This window comes from Carcharhinus amblyrhynchos, chromosome 8, assembly GCF_965287045.1.
Source record: "Carcharhinus amblyrhynchos chromosome 8, sCarAmb.v2.hapA, whole genome shotgun sequence".
NCBI classification, from domain to species: Eukaryota; Metazoa; Chordata; class Chondrichthyes; order Carcharhiniformes; family Carcharhinidae; genus Carcharhinus; species Carcharhinus amblyrhynchos.
The window spans coordinates 44,292,337-44,309,391 of record NC_137331.1 but is presented as its reverse complement, the minus strand read 5'-3'; the positions used below and the strand labels follow the sequence as shown (position 1 = coordinate 44,309,391).

Here is a 17,055-nt window from a genome sequence, read left to right as displayed (position 1 = left end):
AAACACTCAGTAACAACACACTGCATTGATGTAGCACCTTACAAAATGTCACATATGCTTCACAGGAGCATTCTCAGACAAAATACAAGACGGGATAGGGCTACTGAACAGAAGATTGGTTAAAGGCAAAAGTTGTAAGGAGCATTTTGAAGGAAGAGAGAGAGAGAGAGAGAGAAAGACAGAGCAAGGGGGTGGGGGGGGGGGAGGGGGTGAGTGAGACAGAAAGAGAGGTAGAGAGAGAGGTGGTGAAGTTTAAGCAGGGAATTCCAAAGCTTAGGATCCAGACAACAGAAGGCAAAAGCACCAATGCCGGAGCGATGGAAATTGGGAATGTTTAACAGGCTGAAAGAAGAGGAAATCAGAGATCTCATGGGGCTGGAGGAGGTTACAGAGATAGGGAGGGGTGTGAGACTGAAGAAGATTTTGTTTTATTTGTGGGACATGGGTGTCACTGGCTGGCCAGCATTTGTTGCCAATCCCTAGTTACCCTTGTCAACCACATTGCTGTGATTCTGGAGTCACGTGGAGGCCAGACCAGGTAAGGAAGGCAAATTTCCTTCCCTAAAGGCCATTAGTGAACCAGATGGGTTTTTCCGGCAATCTGCAATGGTTTAAGAACATAAGAACATAAGAAATAGGAGCAGGAGTAGGCCATCTGGCCCTTCGAGCCTGCCCCGCCATTCAATAAGATCATGGCTGATCTGTCGTGGCTCAGTTCCACTTTCCCGCCCTCTCCCCATAACCCTTAATCCCCTCTCTTATCAAAAACCCATCAACCCGCTTCTTAAAAATATTTAGCGAGGCAGCCTCCACCACTTCAACGGGCAGAGAATTCATGGTCATCAGTAGATTCTTAATTCCAGACACTTTTTATTGAATTTAAATTCCACCATCTGCCGTGGCAGGATTCAAACCCAGATCCCCCAGAACATTAGCTGCATTTCTGGATTAATAGTCTAGCAATAATCCCACCAGGCCATTGCTGGGGGGTCAGCGCCGAGGGAGCGCCGCACCGTGGGGGGGGGTCAGCGCCGAGGGAGTGCCGCACCGTGGGGGGGGGGTCAGCGCTAAGGGAGCGACGCACCGTGGTGGGGGGTCAGCGCTGAGGGAGCGACGCACAGTTGCGGGGGGGGGGGGGGGGGGGTCAGCGCCGAGGGAGCGCTGCACCATCGGGGGGGGGGGTCAGTGCCGAGGGAGCGCCGCACCATCGGGGGGGTCAGCACCGAGAGAGCGCCGCACCGTCGGTGGGGGGGGGGAGGGTCAGCGCCGAGGGAGCGCTGCACCGTGGGGGGGGGTCAGCGCCGAGGGAGCGCTGCACCGTGGGGGGGGGGGGGGGGGGGGGTCAGCGCCGAGGGAGCGCCGCACCGTCGGGGGGGGGTCAGCGCCGAGGGAGCGCCGCACCGTCGGGGGGGTCAGTGCCGAGGGAGCGCTGCACCGTGGGGGGGGTCAGCGCCGAGGGAGCGCTGCACCGTGGGGGGGGGGGGGGTCAGCGCCGAGGGAGTGCCGCACCATCGGGGGGGGGGGGTCAGCACCGAGGGAGCGCCGCACCGTCGGTGGGGGGGGGGGGGGAGGGTCAGCGCCGAGGGAGCGCTGCACCGTGGGGGGGGGGGGTCAGCGCCGCACCGTCGGGGGGGTCAGTGCCGAGGGAGCGCTGCACCGTCGGGGGGGTCAGCGCCGAGGGAGCGCCGCACCGTCGGTGGGGGGGGAGGGTCAGCGCCGCACCGTCGGGGGGGTCAGCGCCGAGGGAGCGCCGCACCGTCGGGGGGGTCAGCACCGAGGGAGCGCCGCACCGTCGGGGGGGTCAGCACCGAGGGAGCGCCGCACCGTCGGGGGGGTCAGCACCGAGGGAGCGCCGCACCGTCGGGGGGGTCAGCACCGAGGGAGTGCCGCACCGTTGGGGGGGTCAGCGCCGAGGGAGCGCCGCACCATCACGGGGTCAGTGCTGCACTGTTGGAGGTGCCTTTTCTAGATAGAACAGTAAACTGAGGCTCCAGCTGCCTGCTCGGGTGTATTTAAAAGACCTGGTGGCACAATCCCAATGTCCTGACCAATATTTATCCCACAATTAACATCACAAAGCCAGGTGATCCCATTGCTGATTGTGGGATCTTGTTGTGTCTCCTACAATACAACAGTGCTTTGTTGAATGTTAAACACCTTTGAGGTATCTGCTGCTAACAGAAAGCACTTTGTAAATGGAAGGGGGTTCTGTGATTATCTAACTCAGTATCCTGACCATTCTTTCACAAGTAGTTTGGATTTGGATGTAAAATAATTATTCTCCCTGATTCCTTGCGAAAAACCCTAAATTACTGTGAGTTTTAAACTCCTCCCACTTTGTAGAAATAAAAACAGTAAATTAAAAATTCAACACAGCCCGAATCCTATTTTAAATCCACCAATAAAGTCACTGTTGTATTGTTGTGTCTGTATAATATTACTCTGGTGTAGCTGACTGATAATTCTCTCCTGTGGTTGCCAAGTTTGGAATCAGCACTTTCACAGAATTTTAATTTTAATCTGAGCAATCGGATATTGCTGATTCCACCACATGACCTCCAGATAGTCTGGATAATCTCCTGAAGACTGAACCGAACACTGGCCCCAACTTTCATCAGATCTCCTGGGGCCTGGGTGAATGGGGTGGGGGTACAGATCAGATTACAAACTCATCCCCAGTCACTCAATCGCCATCAACTCAGATCCAAAGTTTTACCAAAGCCTCCCAGGCCGGGATGCTGGTGAAAGGAGCACGGTGTGAGAATCCTGGATGATGGGGTGTCTATCTGGGGGTGGCAGGGAGAATGGCAGCCTTGGTAGACACCGTGTAGGGCGTAGGGGACCCAGAGACAATCACCAGGCAAGCAATGCAGTAAAGAATGAATATTCCCTGTGCACAGGGTGTTTGGAATCTGTACTGCCTCATAGCTCAATGTGCTCACAAGTTGCTGTGGTTTTTAGCTCTGAAATGGAGATACACCCATACCAGATCACCCACAGGATTATTACTTCTCCAGCAATGTCATTCCCATTTGTCTACCAGCTTTACTTGTAATGGCACAGTGATTAGCACTGCTGCCTCACAGCACCAGGGATCTGGGTTCAATTCAGCCTTGGTCACTGTCTGTGTGGAGTCTGCACGTTCTCCCCGTGTCTGGGTGGTTTCTTCCCACACTCCCAAGATGTGTGGGTTAGTTTGATTGGCCACGTTAAATTGACCCTAGTGTCAGGGGGCTTAGCAAGGTAAATGTGTGGGGTTATGGGAATAGAGCCTAGGTGGGATTGTGGTCAGTGCAGACTCGATGGGCCGAGTAGCCTCGTTCTGCACTGTTGGGATTTTATGTCTCTGATCCCCCCCTCCATGCAGGTTATTTTAACTCAACTTTCCAATTGCCCAATATTGACTTTTACAACAGGAAAATTGGAGAAGATAAAACTGGTTTTGCACCAGATCCCCACCTCCATTTTCCAACAGGTCAGTGAGGTTGAAGTTGTCCATCCCACCCCATCAAACCTCTGCCCCACACCAACTATTCGGGATACCCTCAGGTAATCCCCACACACACTGAATCCCATCAGATCAAACCAGGTGCTACCTTATAAAGCTGGGCCCAGCATGTTCATTGAAACACCATTGGTACACAAACAAATACTGAAAACAGATGAAAGGCAGGACAGAGAGTAGAAAACTCTGAGCTGCGGCATTAGGAACTCCTTACTTTGCTGTGATCAATGTTAAGAAGCATTAATCGCAGGCTCTGAGGGCTGGTGCTGGTAAAATATATCTCGTATGACTTATTTGTTGCCACAATTCCATAGAAGAGGGAGACTCTTTTCTGACATGTATATCCAGAACACCAGCCATGATCCTGTGGCCCTGATAAAGGAACAATATGTTAAATATTTCACACTGTGAAGCAGCACTGTTTAAAGCCAGCATAGGATTGTAATCAATCACTCTTGCGTACTCAGCATCAGCCGTTCTCCAACAGCCATATTTTGGTTTTGTTTCAGCTCATGGCCAAATCTCTCAGTCTTTGGGTGGTTGGGGACTGGAATGTGATTGAAGATGTGTATCAGGAACTTGTAAAAGTCCTGATTTGTGGATCAGTGAGGAAATTACCCAGGAAATTTCAATGTGTCTTGAAAGAGCAATGTTACAATTGTTAAGTGGCAAATATCTCCGTTATGATAAATTCCACATAACTTTAAAATACTAATTTTAATGTATTAATTTATGAAATTTTATTTTCTATCTTAACCTCATGTGTATGTCCCATGTACTTATTTAGCTTCAAGTTGTTTGGTAGTACACTGCCTGAGTCTTGCTGAAAATGGACATGTTGTTGAAACTTACTGTTTGCGCTCATCAGGACATTAGGAAGACTATCAAATTGTTAAAGGAATAGCAATTCATATTGCATGAGGAAAGAGAGTGTTAATTGGTTGACAAATGGACTCTAAGTTGTAGAGTTGTCGCCATGGAAAATGCACCAGTCAGCTGACAGCTGTCAGTTAACTGACAAGTTTTGTTTAAATTCAAACTAGGCAGTTTGACTCTGGGAATGAACCAGAGAATGACTGTCACCTATTTTGTTTAGGTGAAAAGGGTGCAATATGTGTACATTTTCTTTCGGTCCATGAACAGAGTCCTGTGTATTAATATATGTGGCTGCCAGCACGCGCACACACGCGCCCATGCGCACACATGGCCAATCCACCTAATTTGCCCATCTTTGGACTGTGGGAGGAAACTGGAGCATCCAGAGGAAACTCATGCAGACACAGGGAGAAGGTGCAGAGTCTGCACAGACACTGACCCAAGCTGGGAATCGAACCCAGAGTTGTGAGGCAGCAGTGCTAACCACTGTGCCATGTGATTTGCTGTCTGTGAGGATACTTCAATGTGATTAGTTTTTAACCCTGTTTAATGACATCACCCCTGCTGGATGCTCGGACATCCCTTTGGATTGGTGCCTAGTTCAAACTGATGTTGAGAAGGGGAAAATCCAGGCCACAGAGACTATTAGACTTTTTTGGACAGCAGCGAATATCATTGTATTGTTACTCACTGGGATTTCTAATCCAACATTTCAGGACAATTACCTTTGATCAGAATTGGGAGATGGTTTGAGACGTAATGAGTTTGAAACAATTATAGAGGAGGCAGAAACAGGAAGGGGGAGGAGCATTAAATAATGTCTGCCATGGGGGCAGGGGTGTGGCTCTGTTACAAATTCCCATTCAATGGTTGCCTGCACCTCTCTGTGATCTTTGGCACAGATATCCTGCACTTTGTGAAACAGAACGATGGAAATGTGGAAATAAAACTCACCGTTAATAAGGTCGACGTACTCCTCTGAGAGCAAAGCCACTGGAGACAACCTCCTGGTTTCTGAGTCAGGATCCAGACTTTCAATCACCAACATCTCATAATTCAGCCCAAAGCACTTGTAGCTTTGCCAGGCAGACATGTAGGCACAGGTGGAATCTTGGATAATCCCTGTGGGAAAAGAAGAATTGATGATGTATATTCTGAGATTATCTGCCTGAAGGAATTTTGTGGGAAGGATAGAATTGACCCACCTCATTTCAATCTCATTCATTCTTCAACTCAAACACAGATTGGGGAGGTGTGTCCCCTTTACACAGGATATTAGAATGAGACAGCACAGAAAAGGCCATTTGGCCCATCATTCCCATGTCAGCTCTTTGTAAGGTCTATCCATTAGTCTCCAATCTCGCCCTGCTCTTTCCCCAATATCCCAACACAATTTTCCCCTTTAAGTATTTGTCCAATTCCTTTTTGAATGTTGCTTCCATCGCCCTTCCAGATCCCAACAACTCTCCGGTGTAAAAACGATCTCCTCATCTCATCAATCATAGATTTGTAGAATCCCTACAGTGCAGGAGGAGTCATTCAGCCCATCGAGTCTGCACCAATCACAATTCCACCCAGGCCCCATTCCCATAACCCCACATATTTACCCTACTAATCCCCCCTGACACTAAGGGGCAATTTAGCATGGCCAATCAACCTAATTCATGCATCTTTGGACTGTGGGAGGAAACTGGAGAACCCAGAGGAAACCCACACAGACATGAAAAGAATGTGCAAACTCCGCCTAGACAGTCACCAAAGGCCAGGATTGAACCCAATCCCTGATGCTGTGAGGCAGCAGTGCTAACCACTGTGCCACCATGCTGACATCTCTCTCTGGGTCCTCCGTTAATAACCCTTAATCTGTATCTCACACCTGACCAACCCTCCCGACAGTGCAAATAGCTTTTCATCGTTCACTCTAAAACCCTGAATGCTGGGATTAAATCTCCTCCTAAACGATGCTGCTCCAAGGAGAACAATTCCAGCCTTTCCCAGTGTCTCCTTGGTTTGGGTTTCTGAGATTCCCTCACTCTGACACCAGGGATGTTATATTTCTGATGCAGTGCCTGTGTAGTGGGAAATAGAAATCTCAGCAAAATCTTCAGTTCCAAACCTTTGTGTGGTGCGATTTTAGAGACTGGAATGCGGCTGCCATTCAAATATGTCAGCATGGTTTTCGGAATTCGATAATCCCCAGTCCCATAGCGCTTGTCCCCGTCCCACTGGTACTCAGACTGGGGGATGACTGCTCCAACTGCTCCCAGGAAGGAGCCATCCAGATCCTTCAGCAATGTCTTCTTCTTAGCGTCACAGGACATGTCCACACAGTCCGAAGGATTCACCTTCCTGACAACAACAAGAACAATCTGAAGCAACAAACTTCCTAAAGGGAGCTCAGCCCAAGAATCAGAGACAAGGAGAGTGGACTAGACCAGGAATCCAAAACCCAACCCAAACACTCAGCAGCTCAGTCACTGTCCAGGGGAGAGAGGAGGAGGAGATTCAATGCTGGAGAACTTACAGTTATATCGTATTTAAATAGGAACAGAACAAAGAGACTAGACACACACACACAGACAAACAGAGGCACACACGCACAGATACACAGAGACAGCACACACACACAAGCTCCTTCATTCCTCCACTCATCTGATGAAGGGCCAGTGCTCCAAAAGTTCATGATTCTAAATAAACTTGTTGGACTTTAACCTGGTGTAGTGAGACATTTTACTGTGCCCACTCCAGTCCAACACTGGCATCTTCACATCATGGCTTTTTTTCTTCAAAGCAGTCAGTATGCATGGAGGTAATGTAGCAGATGCTGGGAAGCAGGATAATTACTCATTTTAACCCTGCAGTGTTCATTTAGAATGAAGCTAGTTGCTCTTTGTTTGTAAGTGGAAAGGACCTCTGAGTAGTATTTTTGATTTCAGTAACGGATAGGGAGTTAGGTATACAGGGTCGTATCACCATGTGATAATAGACATCGAAGGAACTAATTTGCAGCAGAGGAAAGCAGCTTTCTGAGTTCAGTAGCTGGAGAGAGCTAATTAAAGATAGAAAGAAGCCTTTAATCTGCTCTCTCTCTCTGAGAAATTGCTCTCTGCAAAAACTCTCTGGAACCTTCATGGATGTTACCCACAGAGAAAGCAGGGAGAAGGTGAGGGAATGGCATTAGGTAGATTTCTCACTCGGAGAGCTGGTGCAGGCATGACGGGCTGAATGGCCTCCTTTTGCGCTGTAACAACTCTGTGATTGTGTGCCTGTGACTGAGCAGAATACAGAGGAGTGTGCTAGTGCTTTGTGAATGAAATTTCAGTGTGATCTCAGCTTGGGAATAACTCACCTCACATCGGGCCTGTGGATGAAGACTTTTCCTGCCTCCTCACTGTTTATAATGCTGATTCCTTTCACCAGGATTGGGTGCTGCAGATCCTCATTCTTCGGATTAGTGATAAACATGACATTTAATGCTTTGGAACACTTCCCCTTAAATCCAACAAATGTTGTATCTTCAATGAGATAAAAGGTTAGCAATCAGATCAAACCCAGTTACCAAAACAGCAAAAACATTCGCTTAAAATTTAACACAAACTCAAAAATAACATAAAACACTGCAGATGCTGGAAATCTGAAGTATAAACAGGAAATGCTGGAAACACTCTGCAGGTCTGGCAGCTTCTGAGGGGACTTACTGTTCCTCTGGAGAAAGATCGCGTAGGAATCAAATATACGCATCCGGGAAAGCAAAATCCTAACCCTGGCCCCTGAGGGACTGGGGTGGGGACAGTAAGATGTCTCACTACACCAGGTTAACGTCCAACAAGTTTATTTAGAATCATGAACTTTTGGAGCACTGGCCCTTCATCAGATGAGTGGAGGAATGAAGGAGCTTGTGTGTGTGTGTGTCGTCTCTGTGTATCTGTGCGTGTGTGCCTCTGTATGTCTGTGTATCTGTGTGTGTGTGTGTGTCGTCTCTGTGTATCTGTGCGTGTGTGCCTCTGTATGTCTGTGTATCTGTGTGTGTGTGTGTCTAGCCTCTTTGTTCTGTTCCTATTTAAATACAAAACTTCCCCCAGAAGCTGCCAGGCCTGAGGTTTTCCAGCACTTTCTGATTTGATATCAAAGTTAACATGTGTCTCCTCAGACTCTTAATGAAGTTTTCTTCAAGCTAGTACAGAAAACTCACTTGCTGCACTGGCTCAGTAAAATGTATGATATTGTTGGCAGTTCATAATGGGATCTTCCTTCGTCTTCTTTTTTGGGTGTGAGTGCTGTACCTGAGGATTAAAGCCCAGACATTCCCCAGTTTTAACAATCAGGATAGTCTCTTTCAATGAGAAACAACCCAAAAGCCATCATGAACAGTTTGAAACACAGCGATTTAGACGGGGACAGGAGTATTTCTGCCCCGGGCTGGTTCTTCATACCCACAGCTACATTCACACAAAGTCCGGGCTCTGTCGTCACTTACTCTCGACGGTCATTTGTCCACTGATTGCTGGGTAACTCATCAAGCTATCGTGTGAATGAACGGGGGCTGAATTCATCCTTGAGGCAAATGTCGGCCAACAGATCCCGTTCCTACCTGATCAATGAAAGAAGATTCAAATGGATCAATACAGCTGACTGGGGGAGGGGGACTTTAATCAAAGTGACAGTAAAGGGGGAAATTCCCAGCATACTGAATCACATTAAGGTGGTGGTGATGTAGTGGTATTGATTAGCAATCCAGAGGCCCCAGGCAAGACCTTGAGACCTGAGTTTGAATCCCACCGTGGCAGATGGTGATATTTGAATTGAATTAAAAAATTAAAAATCTACTGATCCATCATGAAACCTTTGTCGATTGTCAGGAAAAACCCATCTGGGTCACTAATGTCCTTTAGGGGAGGGAATCTGCCATCCTTACCTATTCTGGCCTACGTGACTCCAGAGCCACAGCAATGTGGCTGACCTTCCACTGCCCTCTGAAATGGAGGACAGTTAGGGATGGGCAATAAATGCTGGCCCTGCCAGCAATGGCCACATCCCAGAAATGAATATTTAAACATTGGACCAAGGGGATGGATAAGGTATCCATTCTGGAGGGATTGCATCTGGCATTGCTGAGGAGAGGACAGTTACAAATTGCAGAGGGTACTCATTCCAATCTTCAAACCCTCTGCAGATACAGAGGGTGGGTCAGGGGACAGGAGCATTGAGAATGTTATTCCTAAAGGGTGCATCTAGGGGGATACCAGACAAGAGAGAAGGGGATAGAGAGTTATACTTCCAAGAATGCATAGGAGGCTGCACTGCAGCATAAACCAGAATACGGGGTAGTTGGGCCGAATGGCCTGTTTCCATTCAGTATATCTAACGTAAAGAGAGATCCGGAAATCCAGACTAGTTAGTGGAAGGTGGAACATGGGGAAGGTTTTAGAAACAAGAATCTAGGAGAGAATGAGCAGTGACTGGGACCAGTGACGGAGAAGCAGCTATGGGTTTCATAGAGTCACAGAGTCATAGAGGTTTACAACATGAAAATAGGCCCTTTGGCCCAAATTGTCCATGCCACCCCTTTTCTTAAACCCTTAACCCCAATTGCCCACACTTGGCCCATATCCCTCTACACCCATCGTACCCATGTAACTGTCTAAATGCTTTTTAAAAAGACAAAATTGCACCCGCCTCTACTATTACCTCTGGCAGCTTGTTCCAGACACTCACCACCCTCTGCATGGGTTTATTAAAGGAAAACCATTCTTGATGAGACCGGGAGGATGGGTGAGGATGTTACAGGGATCTGATACAGTAGCAAACATTAGGATTGTCACAGAGTGGGGACCACAGCAACATGGATACTGAGGGTAGGAAACAAAGACTCTGCAGTGAACAGCTGCTTACTGGGAGGGAAAGAGGCGATTCAGGGCCACCACTGGTCATGAATAACATTCACTGCTTGCACTGTGGTGGCTGCTATGATAATCAGAAAGTGACATGAAACATAGTAAACAGTAAGGAAGATGGTAACAACAGGACAAAGACAGGTTGGTGGAGTGGGCAGATACATGAGAAAATTCAATTCAGAAAAGGCCAGAGTGATCCATTTTGCGAGGAAGACTGAGGAGGGGCAATGTAAACAGTACAGGATCATTTCAAAAGGAGCACAGCAACAGGGAGAAACCATTCCTCATGGAGAATAACTGGAGAATCAAACACAGAAACAAGGATAAAGAACATCTTCATTAGCCAACGAGTAGCTAGGATCTGAAATGCAGGCCCTGATTGGATGCTGGATTAAAATTCAATAGTGGCCTTTGAAAAGGAATTGGATAAAAACCTGCAGGGAGACAGGGGGGGCAGCGAGACTCACTGCAGGGAGACAGGGGGCAGCGAGACTCACTGCAGGGAGACAGGGGGCAGCGAGACTCACTGCAGGGAGACAGGGGGCAGCGAGACTCACTGCAGGGAGACAGGGGGCAGCGAGACTCACTGCAGGGAGACAGGGGGCAGCGAGACTCACTGCAGGGAGACAGGGGGGGGCAGCGAGACACACTGCAGGGAGACGGGGGGGGGGCAGCGAGACTCACTGCAGGGAGACAGGGGGGCAGCGAGACTCACTGCAGGGAGACGGGGGGGAGGGGGCAGCGAGACTCACTGCAGGGAGACGGGGGGGGGGCAGCGAGACTCACTGCAGGGAGACGGGGGGGGCAGCGAGACTCACTGCAGGGATACGGGGGGGGGCAGCGAGAGTCACTGCAGGGAGACGGGGGGGCAGCGAGACTCACTGCAGGGAGACGGGGGGGGGGGCAGCGAGACTCACTGCAGGGAGACGGGGGGCAGCGAGACTCACTGCAGGGAGACGGGGGGGGGCGCAGCGAGACTCACTGCAGGGAGACGGGGGGGGGGCAGCGAGACTCACTGCAGGGAGACGGGGGGCAGCGAGACTCACTGCAGGGAGACGGGGGGCAGCGAGACTCACTGCAGGGAGACGGGGGGGCAGCGAGACTCACTGCAGGGAGACGGGGGGGCAGCGAGACTCACTGCAGGGAGACGGGGGGGGGCAGCGAGACTCACTGCAGGGAGACGGGGGGGGGGGGCAGCGAGACTCACTGCAGGGAGACGGGGGGGGGGGCAGCGAGACTCACTGCAGGGAGACAGGGGGGCAGCGAGACTTACTGCAGGGAGACGGGGGGCAGCGAGACTCACTGCAGGGAGACGGGGGGCAGCGAGACTCTCTGCAGGGAGACGGGGGGGCAGCGAGACTCACTGCAGGGAGACAGGGGGGGGGCAGCGAGACTCTCTGCAGGGAGACGGGGGGGCAGCGAGACTCACTGCAGGGAGACAGGGGGGGGGCAGCGAGACTCACTGCAGGGAGACGGGGGGGGGGGGCAGCGAGACTCACTGCAGGGAGACAGGGGGGCAGCGAGACTCACTGCAGGGAGACAGGGGGCAGCGAGACTCACTGCAGGGAGACGGGGGGGGCAGCGAGACTCACTGCAGGGAGACGGGGGGGGGGCAGCGAGACTCACTGCAGGGAGACGGGGGGCAGCGAGACTCACTGCAGGGAGACGGGGGGCAGCGAGACTCTCTGCAGGGAGACGGGGGGGGCAGCGAGACTCTCTGCAGGGAGACGGGGGGGCAGCGAGACTCACTGCAGGGAGACAGGGGGGGGCAGCGAGACTCACTGCAGGGAGACGGGGGGGGGGGGGCAGCGAGACTCACTGCAGGGAGACAGGGGGCAGCGAGACTCACTGCAGGGAGACGGGGGGGGGGCAGCGAGACTCACTGCAGGGAGACGGGGGGGGGGGGCAGCGAGACTCACTGCAGGGAGACAGGGGGGCAGCGAGACTCACTGCAGGGAGACGGGGGGGGCAGCGAGACTCACTGCAGGGAGACGGGGGGCAGCGAGACACACTGCAGGGAGACGGGGGGGGGGCAGCGAGACTCACTGCAGGGAGACGGGGGGGGGGCAGCGAGACTCACTGCAGGGAGACGGGGGGCAGCGAGACTCACTGCAGGGAGACGGGGGGGCAGCGAGACTCACTGCAGGGAGACGGGGGGCAGCGAGACTCACTGCAGGGAGACGGGGGGGGGGGCAGCGAGACTCACTGCAGGGAGACGGGGGGCAGCGAGACTCACTGCAGGGTTGGGGGAGCCGGGGATGGAGGGCAGTGAGTCTAACTGTATTGCTCTTGAAAAGATCATTGCAGTGTGGAAAGGTTGAATGGCCTCTTTGTGTGCTGTACCACCTGTGTGTTTGTAGCAGGCTGTCCTTACCTGAAGCTATGGGATCACCCGAGTGTATATCCGAGCAGTTGGTGTTGGGAGGAATTCCTACCACCAAGGCATTCTTGAGAGAAACAGGAACATTGAATTAATTGGACAATTAGAAACCAAGGTTTATCTAATTAAACTTCCACCTTCCTGTTAATCACTTGACACAACGATAATGGAGCCATTGACCAATGACAGGATTGTAGCAGAAGGTGGCCATTCAGCCCATCACGTCTGTAGCAGCCCTCCAAATAAGCTTCATGACTTCGTGCCAATCTTTATCAGTGAGTGTGTAACAGAGGCAGACATGAGGTGAGGGAAAACCCCCAGTGATTGAGAGCTTTGGGAATTTTGGCTCCAAAATTACTCATTTGTAATGAACATGCTCCACTCCCCGTGTCGTAACAGATTCCTGTACTCCATCCCAAACTGTCACTTCCTGACAGAACTCACTCTAATTTCAACACGAATGAACTAACTATTCCACTGTCTCCCTGGGGACCTTATTCCAGTGACTCATCGCCCATCCATTGATTTTTCCTGCAGGTTAGCACTGAATTTACCCTCCTCCCTCCAGCCTTCCCGTTCATTAATTTACAGAATAGATTTTTAACAATTGCTGACAGAATTTAATGATTCTTCTTCAGTTCTCTGCCTGACATCAGGTCCGACCAGCGAGACAACCTTTTCCGTGGGCCTGGAATCTACCTTGTGCTGTCAGTACCCTGGCCTTCCAGCTAATCAATGCCACAAGAACCCCGAGTTGCATGTTCTAGTCAGGAGCGATGAACAGTGATGGTAGAGCCTCCAACCATTACATGATTGAGCAGGAATCTCCCCCACTCTTACTGCCTGCCTGGGAAGGATCTTCAGGTTCTCTCTCCACCAGCTTGCCTGCTTTAGGGACACACCTTCCTTGGCCATTAGAGCCCGAGGAGTGATTTGAACCCAAGGCATCCAGCTCAGAACACTGTCCCACACTCCCCACTGTCCCCCTCCGACTCAACGATATTTAAACGGTGGATATAAACCACAATTACAGTTCGTTACATTTACTGAAAATGACCGACTTTCCTTTCTACAAATCTTTCAAATTGACAGCAGCAACGGAGAAAGTTAAACTTTCAGCAACTACGATGCAGCAAATTAAGTCACTTACATTAATAAGAATGTGTTTGTTGGATATCTGGTGAGCGATCGCTGAGGATCCATAAACTATTGGGAAAACACCCAGTCGATTCTCCACCAGAGTCACGTTGGAGATTTGCACTGATCCTTTTGTCTGAAACATAATAAGGGTGAGTTATATGGCATTCTGGACAATGAAGACTGTGCCCCCTTGTGCTGAAGATGCATTGCAGCAACTCACCAAGCTACACCTTCAACACCACCTTAAACATTCACCCCTCCACCACCAAACACACTGGCAGCAGTGTGTATTATCTACAAGATGCACTACAGCAACTCACCAACACTCCTTAGACAGCACCTTCCAAACACAAGACCATCACAATCTAGAAGGACAAGGGCAGCAGATACCTGGGAACGTCACCACCTGGAGGTTCTCTCCAAACCACTCGCCATCCTGACTTGGAAATATATCCAACTATTATATAAATATGTTCCTCCACTATCATTGGGTCAAATTCCTGGAGCTCCCTCCCTAACAACATTGCGGGTGTACCTACACCACATCGACTGCAGCGGTTCAAGAAGGCAGCTCACCACCATTCTCTTAAGGGGCAATTAGGGACAGGCAATAAATGCTGACCTAACCAGTGACACCCGCATCCTGTGAAAGAATGTTTTAAAAATTCCAACACCAGAGGATTTTTTAAAATAATATATCCTATCAAATCTTTTCAAGCATTTTCAACACCTCAGTTAGATCATCCCTCAAACTTATAAACTTAAGAGAATAAATAATAAGTTTTCTTTATATTCTTTCTCCTTCTGCCTCAGGATTACTCTGGTGAGTTTTCACTGCCAATGATTTGATGGAGAGACTGTAGTCTCTGATCGGATCTATAAAAATATAATTTGTTCTTGTGACTATTCTAGGCTCCATTACAATATGTCAACAAATGAGTCTACATGTGTGGCCAGGCAACGCCTTCTGCCTTCTGAACTGTTAAAAATATTTCTTTGCTCCTGAAATTTCAGTGTTCCATTATTGGAAGTTTAGTTTTACATTTTTCTGAGTATTGCTGAAAAGAGAGATGTGTTACTGAAGTTTTTCATCTTGCACTCATCAGGACAAATGCAAGAATTCCAAATTTCAAGCAATGATTTATACAACAGCAGGAAAGAGTGCTGATTGGTTGGGGAGCTTCTGCAGCAGGGCTTCCCCTACAGGGCGGGGGGAGGGTGTTGTACCCCCCAAAAGGGTCCCAATACCGGTTTCTTGTCCTCCTGAGCTTCGCAGCAGCAATGGTTGCCATGGAGATTTCCCAGAGTGTTTATCTCTGTTATGGGTGTGGCCTAAACCCTGCTGCAGGAAGCCCAATGAAAAGATAAAGATTAAACACTCTGCATTCCCCTCAGAGACCACGTTACCCTCTCCCTCAGCAGCCTCCCCACCCTCTTCCCATAGCCCCCCTCAACCACAGCCCCCTCCTTGCAGCTCCCTCTCCCCCCTGGAGCCCCCCCATCCTTACCCCAGCAGCTCCCCATCCTCACCCCCCACTTCGCGCTCTCAGTTCCCATCGAATGGTCTCCTCAAAACGGGCCCACGCTGGGAAACGTTTGAGATACAAACACTGTCCTACAGGATAGGAGCCTCTCACCTGGAAGTATATCCCATATTCCCGGCACTTCCAAACGGTGAATCCTTGGATAAGGGAGCAATCGGATAGACCATCCTCATTCATGTAAATACCAAACTCTCCTCCGTGGACCTCGTTGTCAGACCAGCCCTCGACGGGATTGAACTGTCCTGTCGACAATGAAGATTATATTTGTTGGATTAATTCTGCCCTCATCCAAAACTTTGCTAACTGCGTCTCCACCCACAACAAATCCAGGCATCTCTTCATTCTTTACAGTCATGAACCTTACAATGTCACCAAAGAGGGGGTGGGGAAAATCCTTGAATGCGATCTCTCCAGAGAGGATACGTTTCCTGAATTTCTCCAGATTTTTGGCCAATGACACCATTCTCTGTGATGGCAAACGTGGGCAGAAAAATCGTCCCCGCTGCGTCATAGAATTTTACAGCATAGAACGAGGCCCTTTGGCCCATCATATCTGCCTATCAAACCCGTATCCATTCTAATCTCATTGGTCCGTGGCCTTGTATGCAATGGTGTTTCAAGAGTTTATCCAACTGCTTCTTAAATGTTGTGAGGATTCCTGCCTTGACCACCCTTTCGGGAAGCGAGTTCCAGACTCCCATCACCCTCTGAGTAAAAAAAGATTTTCCTCAAATCCCCTCAACCTCCATTTACCCCCCCTCGCTCCACATCCCTGATACCTCTGATCAGAAAAAATCTCCATCTTCAAATTACCACTGCCTCCAAGATTTGGGGAAGAGAGTTCTAGGCGTCTGTTACCCTTTATCTGAAAAAGCAGTACCACTTGTGAAAACTTGGGCTTTGATTGGAAGATTATTTCTCTTAGTTTTTCTGCCACCAGAGAATTAGTTTCTCTCTATCTGTCAATTCCTCTAAATTCAGTGGAATATAAGTCTGTCCTTTAAGTCCTGATCGCTTTCTGATAAATCAGCTCTGCACTCTCTCCAAACTCACAGCTTCTGGCTTTCTGCTTCAGATCCACTTCCGTTACCCAAAGTTCACTGGTTAATCTCACCCAATCCAGGGGCAGGAGATGGCGCTGATGTCTGTCAGGGTGACATTTACCTGGACACGGTTCCCCATCAATTCGAAAACCAATCTTCTCAAATCCTGCAACAATGTTCCCTTGCAGTTCAATGTCGGAGCCATGATTGATCTTTGAATGTCAGAAAACATCCAGTTATAATCTTTACAGCATCTTACAAAGAACAATTATTCCAGAATCATTTAGAACACAAATTCCTACAAGGAATTTACAACAAGGACACAGAGTAAACAGTGTCAAACACAACCAATCATTTCCATGTCTGTCCACTGATGGTAACACCTCACCTCAGTCACAAGTTAAAGTTTATTTATTAGTGTCACAAGTTGGCTTATATTAACACTGCAATGAAGTTACTGTGAAAATCCCCTAGTCGCCACACTCCGGCGCCTATTCAGGAACACTGAGGGAGAATTTAGCAGAGCCAATGCACCTAACCAGCACATCTTTCAATCTGTATGAGGAAATCGGAGCACCCGGAGAAAACCCATGCAGAGAACGTGCAGACTCCGGAAAGACGGTGACTCGAGTCAGGAATTGAACCGAGGTTCTTGATGCTGTGAGGCAGCAGT

General features: G+C 49.6%; 1 protein-coding gene across 1 annotated transcript in view; it reads right to left on the bottom strand.

Moving 5' to 3' along the window:
* Positions 1 to 17,055, bottom strand: part of pkhd1l1.1 (PKHD1 like 1, tandem duplicate 1) — a 151,797-nt gene that overhangs the window by 17,366 nt on the left and 117,376 nt on the right. The window contains exons 65-73 of the mRNA XM_080193526.1: positions 16,504 to 16,594; positions 15,433 to 15,581; positions 13,806 to 13,928; positions 12,650 to 12,722; positions 8,859 to 8,972; positions 7,731 to 7,896; positions 6,498 to 6,730; positions 5,336 to 5,503; positions 3,720 to 3,877 (exon numbers count right to left, since the gene is read on the bottom strand). Coding sequence (XP_080049652.1) covers positions 3,720 to 3,877; positions 5,336 to 5,503; positions 6,498 to 6,730; positions 7,731 to 7,896; positions 8,859 to 8,972; positions 12,650 to 12,722; positions 13,806 to 13,928; positions 15,433 to 15,581; positions 16,504 to 16,594 — 1,275 coding nt within the window. The remainder of the gene's footprint in view (positions 1 to 3,719; positions 3,878 to 5,335; positions 5,504 to 6,497; positions 6,731 to 7,730; positions 7,897 to 8,858; positions 8,973 to 12,649; positions 12,723 to 13,805; positions 13,929 to 15,432; positions 15,582 to 16,503; positions 16,595 to 17,055) is intronic.